Genomic DNA, 16,158 nt, shown 5'->3' on the forward strand with positions numbered 1-16,158 from the left:
GAACAACTAAATGCATGGTTCACAGCAGCACTGAATCCAGTCAAGGATTCGAGGATGTTAAAGTGGGGCTTCCAGAAACCAGCAGGCCTCTTTCAAAGCTAACTCCTGATGTTGAGTGGCACCAGGAAGCTCTGGCAGTGAAACAAAGTGGGATTCATGAGGAAGTGAAAAAGGAACAAGAGCATCCATCTTCTCAACATGATGACCAGGATGACATGTTGTCATGTGACAGTAGATCAAACCTAAGCAGCCAAAAACAAGGTTCAACATCAAATGTGTCCAGCACTTCATCTGCCCGTCTCAGAGCAGAGGCTCAAACAGCTGCTCTGCTCGCCGTCTAAGTCTGCTGAAAGAAAAGCATGCTCTGGAGGAACAGGAAGAGAAGTGAAGACAACGAAAAGAACAACTTCAGCTTCAAGTCGATGTAGCTGCAGCCGTGGCAAAAGCAAATGTTTTTTATGAGCTCTGGATCTGGTGTGTGGAGTGCTGCTTCTCAGCCATCTAATGGCATGGAATCAGACTTTAAGAAAAAGGAAACAACTGTTGAAGCTCTTAACATTAATGCAGAGACTTGTTCCACATCAACTTGGAAAAGATGAACAAGGAAAACCAGCCACTGGAATTGCTGTTTTACACTTTGGAATACCAAAACAGAAAAAGGACAGACGATACCAGTTATCTCCAGCAGAGGCCCCCAGAGCTGATGAGACTGAGCCCAGTTCTAAATACTGGTACTACAGCGCCTCCAGTGGCTCATCACAGAGATGTCCATACACCTTTGTCCACTAACACTAACAGTGACCAGGACCACATGTTGTCTAGAATGGAAAAACAGAATGAGATAACAGCCATGCTGGTGCATCAGCAGTGTTTCCCACACATAGACTATTGTGTGGCGGTCCGCCTCACTATCAACACCAGCCGCCGCACATTGCGTTTCGTTATTACTATTTTTTTAAACGCTATTTAAAACACATTCTTCTGCATTTCCTTTCCCTGCTCTCCATCGTCTCTCTGTCACGTGTGTCTCACACACACACACACACACACACACACACACACACACACACACACACACACACACACACACACACACACACACACACACACACACACACACACACACACACACACACACGACATGCATTTTGGCCGGCTTCAGCCCCGTAGAGCCCGTACCGTAAATTACACTACTAAACGCTCAAGAAAATCCATTCGGCTGGCGTGGACCTCAGTCTGTAAAGGCATTAATCTGGCGGCTTTCTCACCAAAACCAGCCGAACAAAGACAACTTTCCCTACTCTGTTCAGACACTCACACAAACACCCAACACTGAACAAAGTCAATCAACACTGTTCTGCTCATCTACCTCATGTATATCTTAATCATACAATTACAATATTGTTATTAATAGAGATGCAACAACAAATCAATCAAATTTGATTATTAAAAAGTTGGCAACAAATTTCATTATCGATTCGTTGTGTTGCGACTATTACACCAGTTGGTGCGAAACAAAAAGAAGAAAGGGGGCCAGCCCGGCCCCATAAACATCGCTCTCTCATTTGGGTCCAGATGTTCCTGCTTGCAGTCAGTTTCCTTCTGGAAATATGTCACATAAAATGTGATGAAAGTGATGCTTCGAAAACATGATATTTGTGACAATAAATGAAAGATTTTTGAAATGGCATGTCTATTTTGGCGGAGCTGAGATGAGAACAATCAGAACACGGCAACAACCCTGCCGCAACGCCGAACAATTCACCACCGCGGGTCAACCCCAGAACACCTAAGAGTCTCCGTCGGTAGGACTAACAGATCAAAGTCCTTCTCCTGAAGCTAAAACCCCGTTCACAGCGGTGGAAGCTCCAGCGCGCGCTACGAAGTTCATGTCTCTGACCAAGCCGTGGAACCGGTCCTCGCCGTCACATCTCCTCCAGCAGCAGGGCTCCGAAGAGCCCAGTTCGAGGGCCCTGTGTGTGTGTGTGTGTGTGTGTGTTGTGTCTGTATCTGCTCTTTGGGTTAGTTACCTTTACACAACTAGTAACTAAAACAAGTATATATGTATTGAGTTAATGTAAATGAATGCTTTTTTTTAATCCAATTCATCGATTAATAGCAAAAATAATCAACAGATGAATCAATTATTAAAATAATCGTTAGTTGCGGCTCCTAGCTATTCATTGCACTGAAGTGCCTTGCACTATATTTATATTCAAATCTTAAATCTCAGACTTTGCACTCTAAAGTTTGCTGTGTTGTGTTTTATTTTGATATACATAAAATATGTAATAGAAAAGTGGGTTACTACAGTTATGTGTACATGCACACATGAAGGTAGGCCTAGCTGCTTGATTCCAAAGAGCAGCAGCAGGTTAGATGGCTGAGTTATAATAACAAAAGGTCTTTGGTGTTCACACAGCCATCTAATCACACCGGTTGACATTCTTGTGAAATGTTTGTGTTATCATCACAAAAGGTCTACACTAGCATTCAGACAACTCTGTCTCAACTCCCTTACCCCCCCTACCAGTTCCTATGGCCACTTGGTCAGTGTGAATGCAAATGTTAAAACCGGTTTTGGGGGACAGTAGTTAGTAGAACTGTTTAGAAGTGGACTGTTCCTAGAACTACGTTCCTGGAACTACTTGGTCAGAAGAGGATAATAACTTGATGTTTAGTTTCATCAAACATCCCTAATTCACCAATATGTACAATACTACTACACACATTCCTGCTCTTATGTCCTCTACTTTGGTATTTATTAGTCAAGCATTGTCATAACTATCTTCATAGCGCTGTGTTCACAAAGCAGTAAAACGGTTTCATTTCCTATACATTCTTCACAATAAAAGCCCCTGGTTACTTTGTTACCTACATGCTTTTATTTTGAAGAGGAAACCTGGAGGAAATGTAGCTCTTCATCAGCAGTAACTTAACAAGAGTCCTCTAAACGGAGCCCAAATGTAAACCAAAGCAGATATCAACTAGAAACTAAACTAAGCCCAGAGATTCAGTTCCAAACGGACTGAGAATGGCCACAGAGCCCCCCCCCATGAGAGTCGGCCATCTTGTGTCTTTAGTGTGCTTGTTGTGTCCTAACACTGACCTGAACACCGCTGCTATCAGAGGCCGAGCCTGCTGCTGCTCTTCTGGGGACCTTGTTGCTCCGCTGCTCCGGCTTCTGCTGCTCCTCCTCCATTCCGCTCTTGTTCTGGTCCTGGTCTCGGAAATCCAGCAGCTCTCCACTAGGATTGCTGATTAAGTCCGGGTTCCAGACTGTATGGCTGCAGCCTGGAGCCTCCCTCTCTTTCCCGCTTGGTGCCGCCCCCGAGCTTCTACTTTTCAAAGTAAAAGCCCGCGTCTGAGCTTTGACTTTTCAAAGTAAAAGTTTGCGTCTCCTCCATTCCGCTCTTGTTCTGGTCCTGGTCCTGGTCTCGGAAATCCAGCAGTTCTCCACTCAGAAAAAAAAAGCAACAGATAAAACTCGAAAAAGGAGACAAAAAAAGACACCGTGAAATGTTATAACTTAATTTTCGATGTTATATATGTCTGTCTGTCTGTCTCTCTCTGAGCCCTGATAGCCTCATGTCCCCCTCTAGTCTCTCCCACAACCCCCCCCTCCTTCCTGTCTCTCGCTCCAACACATGTTCAACTGTCTCAAAGCTTTCTTAAAACCACAGTAAGCTCTTTACACACAGCATAGATAACACAAATTATACATATACATATATATTAAATACTTTATATAAAAGATTCTTGTAAAAAGAGATCAAGTTCTAAGCCTACTGTAAGAGTCTATGTTAGCAACACAATAATAGAAGGTAAATACTGTCAGATAGTAGGAAAGAAGAGGGGGGTACTTGAAGTTTTTTTTAATTTAATAATTGAGGTAAGTTTGGAGACATTACCTTATTTAATCATTAAATTAATAAATATTTTTTTTGCATCTCTTTTCGGTGTTGTAATCTGTAGACGGCCCTAAGCACTCTGCCCGGTAGCAGCAGAGCGCAGAAGCCAGCAGGCAAGTGTTATTTACATAAACTTCTGTTGTACTTACAAACTTTCCAATCCATCGTTTTATGAGAGCATAACCTATTTGTACTAGTGTAGAAGTTTGGTATCATTTCGGGCATTATTAGTGGGGTAACTTAGGAGATACAAACGTGGGTCCATTAGCCCCTGCGCTGTTCAGCTGATAACGCTACTCTACTCGCTCCCAAATAGACCCAGGTGAAAAAAGCTTCTGGGGGTGTTTGGCTTCGAGGTCATGGTGCAAAGGACCCTAGGGTGAAATTACTCCGAACCATGCTGACCCTGTTCTCTCTGGGAGTGATAAGACATGTGGAGGGGGATCTGGAACAGAATGAACCCAGGAAATACTGAACCCAGGAGGAAACAGTCTCTGGCCCTGAGCACTGATAGCAGCAGCAGAACTGGTCAAAACACCTTCAGTGTGTGTGTGTGTGTGTGTGTGTGTGTGTGTGTGTGTGTGTGTGTGTGTGTGTGTGTGTGTGTGTGTGTGTGTGTGTGTTGTCTGTCTGTCTGTCATGAGCAGCCCGGTCCCACAGCAGTTGGTGATATGGTCACGTTATTGAATCTATTGAGTCGTGGACAGGACACCATAATGACTTTTTTTTCGTGTGGTGATTAGGAATATTAAAGCAATGTATTTCAATGGGAAGCATATTTCGTGATCACAGAACGATGACGGTAGCGAGTAGTATTGATAAGGAGAAAGTCTGAGCAGGGAGGGTGGTCGGGGGGGTGGATGGGTCAAACAACACAGACTTTAACCACGGAGACCGGGGATGGCGTCTCACGTGTTGCAGTTCCTTTCCTCCTTATTCTCTTCCTAACCCCAACCGTCCCATCGTTGTGGCGTTTTGGTTCCCTGTTGTTGTGTGCCCCTGTGAGTGGCGGTCCGTCCTGTTGTTGTGGCCGGCGTGTGGTGCCTCATTTCCGCATTGTTGCGACCCCAGAGCAGGTTTGAAAATCATGACCTGTACACAAATCAATAAATCTAAATAACGTGACTATTTCACGACCTGGCGTGAGACCGGGTTGGGGGGTGTGTGTGTGTGTGTGTGTGTGTGTGTGTGTGTGTGTGTGTGTGTGTGTGTGTGTGTGTGTGTGTAGAGTCAGCATCTTCATTGTCTATGAAGCAGTTTGAGAATTCAAAACAAACTCATATTTGAACATTCAAACCCAAAGAGACTCCTATTCACTCGCTGGCTTCGCAAGATTCAAAGTTTGAAAAACCTTTAGCGTGGGCGCCCGGGTAGCTCACCTGGTAACAGAGGTTAACTCCTCGATGCAGCAGCCGCAGGTTCGACTCCGACCGATGTATCTATCATTCCAAACTGGAGTAGTGTGTGTGTGTTGTGTGTGTGTACAGCATTTTCTGTGCTTGTGAACTTGAGTTCATTCTTCCAAGAACAACCAGCAAGAAGGTTCTCCCAAAAAACACGAGTCTGTTCTTTGTATTCTTGAGATTGAGAAACAGCCCGAGTCTTCCCTCTTCCTCTCCGTTTTATCTACAATCAGACAGACAGAATCATAGTAGAGCCAGACATATGCTAACACATGCTAACGGAGAAAGGCACGAAGGTCACAGTCTAGGATGTCATAAAGAGCCAGAAAAAGTACATGAAGTCAAAAAAAGTTCATGAAATGTCTAAAAGTCACAAAAAGTGATAGTTAAGTATGTCAAAAAAAATTTAAATAAAAACGTCATAGTATAGATTGTCAAAAAGTATTTATTCATAGTTTGTGGGGTAATATCAAGTGTTCAGATTACAGTGAGTCTACATTACTACTCTTCAAGTGATCACACACGTATGAACAACATGACCAGCTTCAACAAAATAAGAGGAAAAAATAAAACCTATAAACACAACTCACAATATTCTTCAACAAAACACATGAATACATGAAGTAATTAAGTAAAATATAAATGTTAACAGTCATATATCCAAAAACAATTCCATCTCTTGGTGTATATTGTTAATAACATTCAGTTACAGAACACAAGATAAAAATGTTTTAATAAATCAGATAAAATATGATCAACTTAATCAGTGAACAGAAAGAGGATATTAGGATAAAATGAGACTAAAACTGGTAAATCATTTTCTTCTACAAGCTTCAACCATGAATATCTCATCATCTGATTCCTTGGAAAACAACTGTTATGTTACACTCATCGTGGTTTTCACTGCACTGATTTTCACTTGTCATCTTTACATGCTCTTTTTGACCCAATATTATGTGCTCGAACATATTCCCCACGTTGTTCTTCTTCCATATTTATCAAGCAGGTTAGTGCCTGCAAGTGGTCCTGGACCTCGGCTACTTTGGGCTCGGGACTGCTCTCTTTTGTTATCTGGGTAGTAAACAGCGTCTTGACTCACGCTATTTGTTCCCTCTCTCCTCTCTAACAACAGCTTGGCTTTAGAACATGTTCAAGAGGAGCCAGTGTGAATGAGTTGGTGTCTTTTAAGGCTACAACTCTGAGAAAAAGTTTTCCCACATTGTTCACACCAGAACGGCTTCTCTCCAGTGTGAACACGTCGGTGGGATTTTAAGTTAGATAAGTCTGAGAAAGATGCCCCACATTGTTCACAGCTGTGCGGTTTATCTCCAGTGTGAATGCGTTGGTGGGCTTTAAGGGCATCACCCCGAGAAAAAGTTTTCCCACATTGTTCACACCAGAACGGCTTCTCTCCAGTGTGAACACGTCGGTGGGATTTTAAATTAGATAACTGTGTGAATGCTGCTCCGCATTGGTCACAGCTGTACGGTTTATCTCCAGTGTGAATGCGTTGGTGGGCTTTAAGGTGACCACTCTCAGAAAATGTTTTCCCACATTGTTCACACCAGAATGGCTTCTCTCCAGTGTGAACACGTCGGTGGGCATTTAAGATAGATAACTGTGTGAAAGCTGCCCCACATTGTTCACAGCTGTACGGTTTATCTCCAGTGTGAATGCGTTGGTGGACTTTAAGGGTATCACCACGAGAAAAGGTTTTCTCACACTGTTCACACCAAAAAGGCTTCTCTCCAGTGTGAACTCGTCGGTGGGCATTCAAGATAGATAACTTTGAGAAAGTTGCTTCGCATTGTTCACAGCTGTACGGTTTATCTCCAGTGTGAATGCGTTGGTGGACTTTAAGGGTACCACGCTGAGAAAAAGTTGTCCCACATTGTTCACAGCTGTATGGCTTCTCTCCAGTGTGAATGAGTTGATGACTTTTGAGCCCACCTAACCGTGTGAAACCTGCCCCACATTGTTCACAGCTGTACGGTTTATCTCCAGTATGAATACGTTGGTGGGCTTTAAAACTACCCAACGTTGTGAATGCTGCTCCGCATTGTTCACAGCTGTACGGTTTATCTCCAGTGTGAATGAGTTGGTGGGTTTTAAGGTGACCACTCTGAGAAAATGTTTTCCCGCATTGTTCACAGCTGTACGGTTTATCTCCAGTGTGAATGCGTTGGTGGCATTTAAGGTAACCACTCAGAGAAAAAGTTTTCCCGCATTGGTCACAGCTGTACGGTTTATCTCCAGTGTGAATGAGTTGATGAGTTTTGAGCGTACCTAACTGTGTGAAAGCTGCCCCACATTGTTCACAGCTGTATGGTTTCTCTCCAGTGTGAACTCTCTGATGAATCTTTAAACTTCCAGATGATGTGAAGGACTTGCCACAGTCCTGACAGCTGTGATGTCCGAGTCCCCCTCTTCCTCTCCGTTTCTATAGAAACAGACAGAGAGTTAGATGCAATGGTGGAGCGATACACATGAAAACATACTTACATATGCTAAGATGTTTACAAATGCTAACATGCCAATCCATGCTAACACATGCTTATACGCTACTGGTCAAAAGTTTTAGAACACCCCAAATAATAAATCATGGAATCAATTTATAAACCAAAATAAAATAATTTTTTGACTCATCAAAGTAGCCCCCTTTGGCAGATCTAACAGCTGAACACACTCCTGGCATTCTTTCTACAATGGAAATCAAATATTTTTCAGAAAGTTCTTCCCAACTCTGTTGCAGAAGTTCCCATAATTGTGTGGCCCTTGTAGGTTGCTTTGCTTTCACTTTTCTGTCCAGTTCATCCCAAACCAGCTCAATGGGGTTTAAGTCTGGTGACTGTGCTGGCCACTCCATGTTTTTAAGCCTCCAATATTGTTGTTTTTTCCTAAGGTAGTTCTGCCATAGCTTGGACTTATGTTTTGGGTCATTATCTTGCTGTAGGATGAACCCCTGACCAACTAGGCGCATACCAGAGGGTACTGCATGGCGCTGCAAAATGCTGTGGTAGCCGTTTGGTTCAGGGTGCCTTTCACTCTGTACAAATCACCGACCCTGGATCCAGCAAAACAGCCCCAGACCATCACGCTTCCTCCTCCATGTTTGACAGTTGATGTCACACACTGAGGAACCATCCTTTCACCTACTAGACGTTGTACAAAAATCCTGCGTGATGAACCGAAGATTTCAAATTTTGATTCATCAGTCCATAGCACCTTCTTCCAGTCTTCAGTAGTCCACCGACGATGTTTCTTGGCCCAGGCAAGCCTCTTTTTCTTATTCTGACGTCTTAGCAATGTCTTTCTTGCTGCAACTCGAACTATCAAACCTGCAGCTCCAAGTCTTCTCTTTACAGTTGAAACTGAGACTTGCTTATTACGACCACTATTAAGCTGTGCTTGAAGCTGTTGTCCTGTGAGCCGCCTATCACGCAAGCTGTTGACTCTCAGAAACTTGTCTTCTGATTCTGTTGTAGCTTTGGGTCTGCCAGACCTCTTCCTGTCAGAGTTTCCCCAGTTTCTAAGTGCCTTTTGATGGTGAAGAATACTGTACTCACTGACACCTTGACTTTCTTCGCAATTTCTCTGTAGGAAAGACCAACATTCTTAAGTGTTATGATGGTCCGTCTCTCTTCCATTGTAATCGTAAGGGTACTCCGATTGATCGGCCGATAAAGGCTTTTAAATAGTTTGATCGGTGGTCTCCATAAAGGCCGATCAGAAAGGCCGATCAGATGACGCACTACTCGTGAGAAAATGTTCTACATGCAGCAAAGTCACACACAAAGAATGTCAAAGAATGCTGTTGCTAAGTAACAATGCACAATGCTCGCGTTACTGCTAATGAATCCCCAACATTTCTGGATTTTGCTGCTTCATGATAAAAACATTGAAATACCAAAATAACGGAGGACTTATATTGTGAAGAACTTACAGGAAATGAACCCGTTCACAGCCGGGGCTTTGACCACGCATAGTCGAGTAGCTAGTTTTCACCACGCTAGTCCGTGACACATGTAGCTAGCTAGCTGAGCTGAGGTACAGACGAAAGGAAAATGATCTGTTAAAAAATGTGGCGACATATCCCCGGTGTTAAGAGGCCCGCCGCGGAGTCAGCAGTAGCTATGGATGTACAAACGGTTGAGAGCGAATTAAAGAAGAGGAGGTACTTTTGGAACAAGTGGCGCATTGACAAAACGTACAGCGAAAGACCGTTCAAAACATTTCAGACCGTCCTGCCAACCTGTATAGATTTTAACATCAGCGTAGACTGTAACGTGTAATGTTTAAAGGTCCGATGACATGGTGCTCTTTGGATGCTTTTATATACCCCTTAGTAGTCCCCTAATGCTGTATCTGAAGTCTCTTTTATATAGACCTTAGTGGTCCCCTAATACTGTATCTGAAGTCTCTTTTATATAGACCTTAGTGGTCCCCTAATACTGTATCTGAAGTCTCTTTTATATAGACCATAGTGGTCCCCTAATACTGTATCTGAAGTCTCTTTTATATAGACCTTAGTGGTCCCCTAATACTGTATATGAAGTCTCTTTTATATAGACCTTAGTGGTCCCCTAATACTGTATCTGAAGTCTCTTTTATATAGGCCTTAGTGGTCCCCTAATACTGTATCTGAAGTCTCTTTTATATAGTCCTTAGTGGTCCCCTAATACTGTATCTGAAGTCTCTTTTATATAGACCTTAGTGGTCCCCTAATACTGTATCTGAAGTCTCTTTTATATAGACCTTAGTGGTCCCCTAATACTGTATCTGAAGTCTCTTTTATATACACCTTAGTGGTCCCCTAATACTGTATCTGAAGTCTCTTTTATATAGACCTTAGTGGTCCCCTAATACTGTATCTGAAGTCTCTTTTATATAGACCTTAGTGGTCCCCTAATACTGTATCTGAAGTCTCTTTTATATACACCTTAGTGGTCCCTAATACTTATTTTTTTTTTAAAACTTTTTTCTACTGTATCTGAAGTCTCTTTTATATAGACATTAGTGGTCCCCTAATACTGTATCTGAAGTCTCTCTCCTGAAATTCAGCCTTGGTGCAGGATTACAGCCACTAGAGCCAGTCCCACAATGAGCTTTCCTTAGGATGTGCCATTTCTGTGACTGTAGCTATTGAGGAGAGAGGGGGGGGGGCAAGGTGGAGGGTGGGGGTGTGGCCTTGACCAATTGCCACTTTGCTCGTTTGAAAGCCATGATGTCTCTCTCTCTCTCTCTCTCATGGGTGGGCCAAATTCTCTGGGCGGGCAAAGCAGAGAAAGGGGAGGTAACCTTGCTCCTTATGACCTCATAAGGAGAAGATTCCTGATTGGTCCATCTGAGCTTTCATTTTCTCAAAGGCAGAGCAGGATACCCAGGGCTCGGTTTACACCTATCACCATTTCAAGCCAATTGGGGACTATTGATGCACCGAAATGAAAATTCTTGGCCGAAACCGAAAACCGAAAAAAGAGGAAACCAAGACCGAAAACCGAAACCCCGAAAGAAATTAAGCCAATTATTAGTACCATTGCATTTATGGCTATGACTGTGTACTAACTTTACTAAAATCAAGGCATTGCAATTGTATAAATTAATATTAAAGTTTAATTAAAAAAATATCTAGCAGAAATATGGCTACAATCTGATAGTCACATACAGTATACAGTAGCCTAAGAACAGAATAGCTTACCTATTGTTATTATTATTTGAGGCACTTTCTTGCAGGATTTCACTGAACATATCAGACAACGAGGGTGCATGCCCCTCATCTGGTGCAGAGAGACCAGTCTTTGTTTCTGCGCTCTGATCTCCTCCTGCTCCGTGCGCGCTCCGTCTCCGTCTCCACGCGGGTTCTCCGTCTCCATGGCGACCTGGATCATTTCTCGTGCGCCCTGCTTTATTTCCGCATCCAAGTAATGGTCTTTATAACGCGGATCAAGTACAGTAACGATGAAGTGCAGAGGATCCGAACAGATCTCCCTGAACCGTGTGCTGACAGACTCTAAGAGCACTTTTCATTGTTTTCACTCCGTGGTCTGTGTCAACCTCGTTGCCTAGGAGACGCTTTGCAGGTGGAACGGATCGGGTACTGACACACGTGCAGATCGCAGTTTCTGTTTGCGTCATCACAACATTTTCGGCTGTATTGTTTCGGTGATAAAAGTATTTCGGCCGAAAACCGAAAATGCCATTTTGGGCCATTTTCGTCCGAAAATTTTCGTTGGCCAAATATTCGGTGCATCCCTATTGGGGACCATAGGCAGGCTGGGGGAACTCATATTAATGTTAAAAAACCTCAAAGTGAAATTTTCATGCCATGGGACCTTTAAGTCGCTTCTGCCGTTTTAATCCTGCTGCTCAGTTCTACCCCGTGACTGACCCCACACACACACACACACACACACACACACACACACACACACACACACACACACACACACACACACACACACACACACACACACACACACACACACACACACACACACATTCTCTCTCCTCTCTCTCTCTCTGCAGGAAAACCCGGAGATGAGACGTACAGGATGACCTAAATTGAGGACAGCTACACTCGTTATTGTAAGATCGATGATAAGTTTAAGTCCAATAAGTCCTTTATCAAATCGTATGAATGTGTGTCCCAGGCCACGATAGGAAATTAACTTTAACAATGTAAAGATCAACAAGCTACTGACACATAATAAATAAATTAAGGCTTTATATGTTAAGCTCTAAGCTGTTTAAGGTGTGTTTCAAACAGAGGAAGTGGAATGTTGAACGTTTCCGGTCAATAAAAGTAAACCGTTGACAATTCACAATACATTATCTTCTGGTAATTTTAATACTTATACATTGTTGTTAAGAATAGTAAAATTAATATATGATAAATATATGACATGACGACAACTCCCACTATAGATGCGGCCCAGAATCTGTTACAAAGCTGGTTCACTTGTAGTTCTTCCGGGGGGGGTGGGCGGAGGTGTTCGGCTTCGTTCTGATTCAGATTGATGGCGCCCGCCGCGGCTGAGCAAACAGTACATGAGACAAATACATGAAACTGTATTTTATTATTATTGCTATGTTTATTGTTTAACTCCTCAAATACAACGTTAGACAAAAACATCAATATTACGAATATTATGTATTTGTATCTTTTCTACCCGCCGAGCGGTAATTACGACGTCACTTCCGGAGTCTTCAGCTGATTTTTTTAAACGTTATTACGGTGCATAACTTACTGGAACATAACTGAGCAACACGTTGTTGCTGGTGACAAAACCACTGATTATATATATTATATTTATTACATGTCTTGCTTGAATTCTAATGTAGAATATGGTCATATGGTTATTTTCTTGATAACAGACCGTTGCTAAGTATAACACACCGTTGCCATGCATAGCATAGCGTTGCCATGGACGCAGTTCTGTTCCCTCTGGAGGAGAGCTATCAATCGATCCGCTGAAAGAAGATTGGCGTCGGGGTCCTGATCACCCTGCCGTTGTTGTAGTCGCTATAACACACGCTCATAACCTAACGCATTTGAAGTGATACAGGCGTTAAAGACCCGCTGATCGCTGTCTGATTGTGTGAATGAATGCCCGCATTGCATCTTGGGACATCGGCTTTGAATGCGCCCAGCTCGGCTCATTTCGTAACCTTCTGTTCTGTCTAATTTACTGTAATATTTACCGGTAATAAGACCGAAATAATATTATTAAAATAAAGAAATGCATACCATGATAACAGCTAAATACATGTTGAAAGATGTAGCGTTATAGTTTTAAAAATATCAATAAACAACAAAGCAATCCAGCTTCCCTGGCCGAAATAATAACAGTAAAAGAAATACATATAAACCGCGATAAGATCTGGTGAATAAATATTGATTAAAACAGCGGTTATTGGGTTAAAAATACCAATAATATCAAAGCTGTATCAGCTTCTCTGCTGCAGCCCGACTGGCAGAAAGTTTCGTGCTGTGATTACGTAAGATGCTTCTCATTGAAATACATTAGTATAAAAAACGTGACCCCAACACGTAAATCTTCACAATAACGTGAGGGTATCACGTTCTGATAGATTTAATTTGGTAATGCCATCACGAACTGACGTGAGACTGGGTTGGGTAGACGGCTTGTTGCTGATACGGTGGCGGGAGAAATCTAACCGTGGCGGACCGCCACTTGCCAATCAACATAGAGGAAACACTGATAACACAATACTTTTTTCAGACCTTTTTGAATCCCCCGACAAATAACCCATATTACAAAAAAAAACTAAAACTAATAAAAACTAAATTAAGAAAACCCGCTTTACAAACTAAAACTAAACTGAATTTGAAAACAAAAAGTCAAAACGAAATAAAAATAAAAACTAATGAAAAATGCAAAACTAAAATAACCTTCACACACACACACACACACACACACACACACAGTCCCTGCCCTGTCACTGCAGGCCTCTCATGCTTATACATCCCTTAGTACATTCATGTGGATTTGTTATTTCATCATCCTGTGTATAATGTCTCAGCGTTACTGGGTCCTTGGATGTCGCTTTGGGAATCAATAAGGAAGGAAGGAAGGAAGGAAGGAAGGCATCCATCCATCCATCCATAGCTCTATTCATAGCGCTGTGTTCACAAAGCAGTAAAACGGTTTCACTTCCTATACATTCTTCACAATAAAAGCCCCTGGTTTTTTTGTTACCTACATGCTTTTATTTTGAAGAGGAAACCTGGAGGAAATGTAGCTCTTCATCAGCAGTAACTTAACAAGAGTCCTCTAAACGGAGCCCAAATGTAAACCAAAGCAGATATCAACTAGAAACTAAACTAAGCCCAGAGATTCAGTTAGAAGCTCCAAACGGACTGAGAGCTGAACACAGCGAGACTTTTAAAAACCTCTTTGGACGCCTCTGGCCCCTTTTCACCCAGAGAGAAGCATGTGTGCTAATGGCCACAGAGCCCCCCCATGTTGTTTCCATGAGAGTCGGCCATCTTGTGTCTTTAGTGTGCTTGTTGTGTCCTAACACTGACCTGAACACCGCTGCTATCAGAGGCCGAGCCTGCTGCTGCTCTTCTGGGGACCTTGTTGCTCCGCTGCTCCGGCTTCTGCTGCTCCTCCTCCATTCCGCTCTTGTTCTGGTCCTGGTCCTGGTCTCGGAAATCCAGCAGCTCTCCACTGGGACTGCTTGTCACTACCGGTGCATCTTGGAGGCTACTCGTCGCAAAGTGACGCATGTGCAACTCACATCTGCACTCGGCTAACTCTCTCCGGGTTCTTTTTTGGCAGATTAGTATTAGTTTGTAGTATACCACCACCAACTGTACAGGAGTGTGTAATACCATTAACTTCATAAGAGTCTAGTCTTGTATTAATAACAAAAACAAACAAAAAATGTATATTCTTTTCATTATACCACTATCAAGAAAAATAAATAACCATCCTCCCCTGACCTCAACCCTATTGGGAACCTTTGGAGCATCCTCAAGCAAAAGATCTATGAGGGTGGGGGGCAGTTTGCATCCAAACATCAGCTCTGGGGGGCTATTCTGACATCCTGCCGAGAAATCCAAGCAGAAACTCTCCATAAACTCACCAGTTCAATGGATGCAATAATTATGAATGTGATATCAAAGAAGACTGTTCAGATGGGTGTGATGGAAATAGCTTTGGATTTCAGTAAATATGTACCTCCTAATAATAATACCTCCTAATGCTGCAAATTCAGCAAATGACCATGTTCACTTCTTTACAGTCTATAACATGTTCTGAAACTCTGTTGTGCATTAATCATTTGGAACAGTGCATTTTGAATTTTTTATTTTTGAAAAAAATCCTGTTTTCATTGGGTGGTTTGTTCAATGAAATTAGATTGTTGGTGACTTGAAAACCATACTGACTGACATTTGCATCAACTATTTATGAAAATCAGTGAACAATAGCATCTGCATAATAATTTGGAACACAGTGTATATCTGTATTCTGAAGGAATGAATAAAAAAATAAAAGACAACTTCCCTTCTCTGCATGTTCAACTGTCTCAAAGCTTTCTTAAAGCCACAGTAAGCTTTTTAGTACACATCATATATCACACACACATTAAAATATATAAGATTAAAATAAAGAATGATATGATACTTGATTCTTATAAAAAGAGATCAAGTTCTAAGCCCACTGGAAGATTATATGTTAGCAACATAATAATAGAAGGTAAATACTGTCAGATAGTAGGAAAGAAGAGGGGGGTACTTGGAGTTTCAGACAGTAGAACGTGCCCATACACCCATACACACACTTCACTGTTGTTTACCTGTTACTGCCATTAATGGCTCCATTACCATTCTTCTCTCGATTTATATTCAGGCCTGTAGACAGGGGGGAGGTGTCTCTCTCTCTGAGTGTGTCTCTCTGTGTGCATGCATGTGTGTCTTGCAGTGTGTGCACATGCGTGCCTCTGATGTGTGCATGCGTGTGTCTCTGAGTGTGTCTCTCTGTGTGCATGCGTGCGTGTGTGTGTGTGTGTGTGTGTGTGTGTGTGTGTGTGTGTGTGTGTGTGTGTAGAGCCAGCATCTTCATTGTCTATGAAGCGGTTTGAGAATTCAAAACAAACTCATATTTGAGGTAACTGGTTTATTTTTTATATAGAAAACATCCAAATAATATGTCAACATAAACAAACATTCAAACCCAAAGACTCCTATTCACTCGTTGGCTTCACCAGATTCAAAGTTGGAAAAACAGTTTGCGTGGGCGCCCGGGTAGCTCACCTGGTGGAGAGCGCACCCATACATACAGGTTTACTCCTTGATGCAGCGGCGCAGGTTTGAC

At 42.5% G+C, this 16,158-nt stretch overlaps 2 protein-coding genes across 3 annotated transcripts in view; both read right to left on the reverse strand.

Moving 5' to 3' along the window:
- LOC120566816 (exosome complex component RRP40-like) overlaps positions 1–16,158 on the reverse strand; it is a 279,666-nt gene that overhangs the window by 223,957 nt on the left and 39,551 nt on the right. The window lies entirely within an intron of this gene.
- Positions 5,298–14,592, reverse strand: LOC120566810 (zinc finger protein OZF-like). The gene is made up of 2 exons (XM_039813465.1): positions 14,364–14,592; positions 5,298–7,754 (listed from the first exon to the last, which is right to left on the reverse strand). Exons 1-2 carry the CDS (start codon positions 14,565–14,567, stop codon positions 6,465–6,467), a joined length of 1,494 nt encoding a protein of 497 aa, XP_039669399.1. The 5' UTR covers positions 14,568–14,592; the 3' UTR covers positions 5,298–6,464.

This window comes from Perca fluviatilis, chromosome 10 (genome assembly GCF_010015445.1).
Source record: "Perca fluviatilis chromosome 10, GENO_Pfluv_1.0, whole genome shotgun sequence".
NCBI lineage: Eukaryota > Metazoa > Chordata > Actinopteri > Perciformes > Percidae > Perca > Perca fluviatilis.

Bases quoted from the DNA above. Each gene is read 5' to 3' on its own strand.
- LOC120566810 (XM_039813465.1), bottom strand. From the start codon at position 14,567: ATGCGTCACTTTGCGACGAGTAGCCTCCAAGATGCACCGGTAGTGACA. The intron at 7,755-14,363 runs GTCAGTGTTAGG...CTGTTTCTATAG, and splicing joins CTGATAGCAGCGGTGTTCAG to AAACGGAGAGGAAGAGGGGG.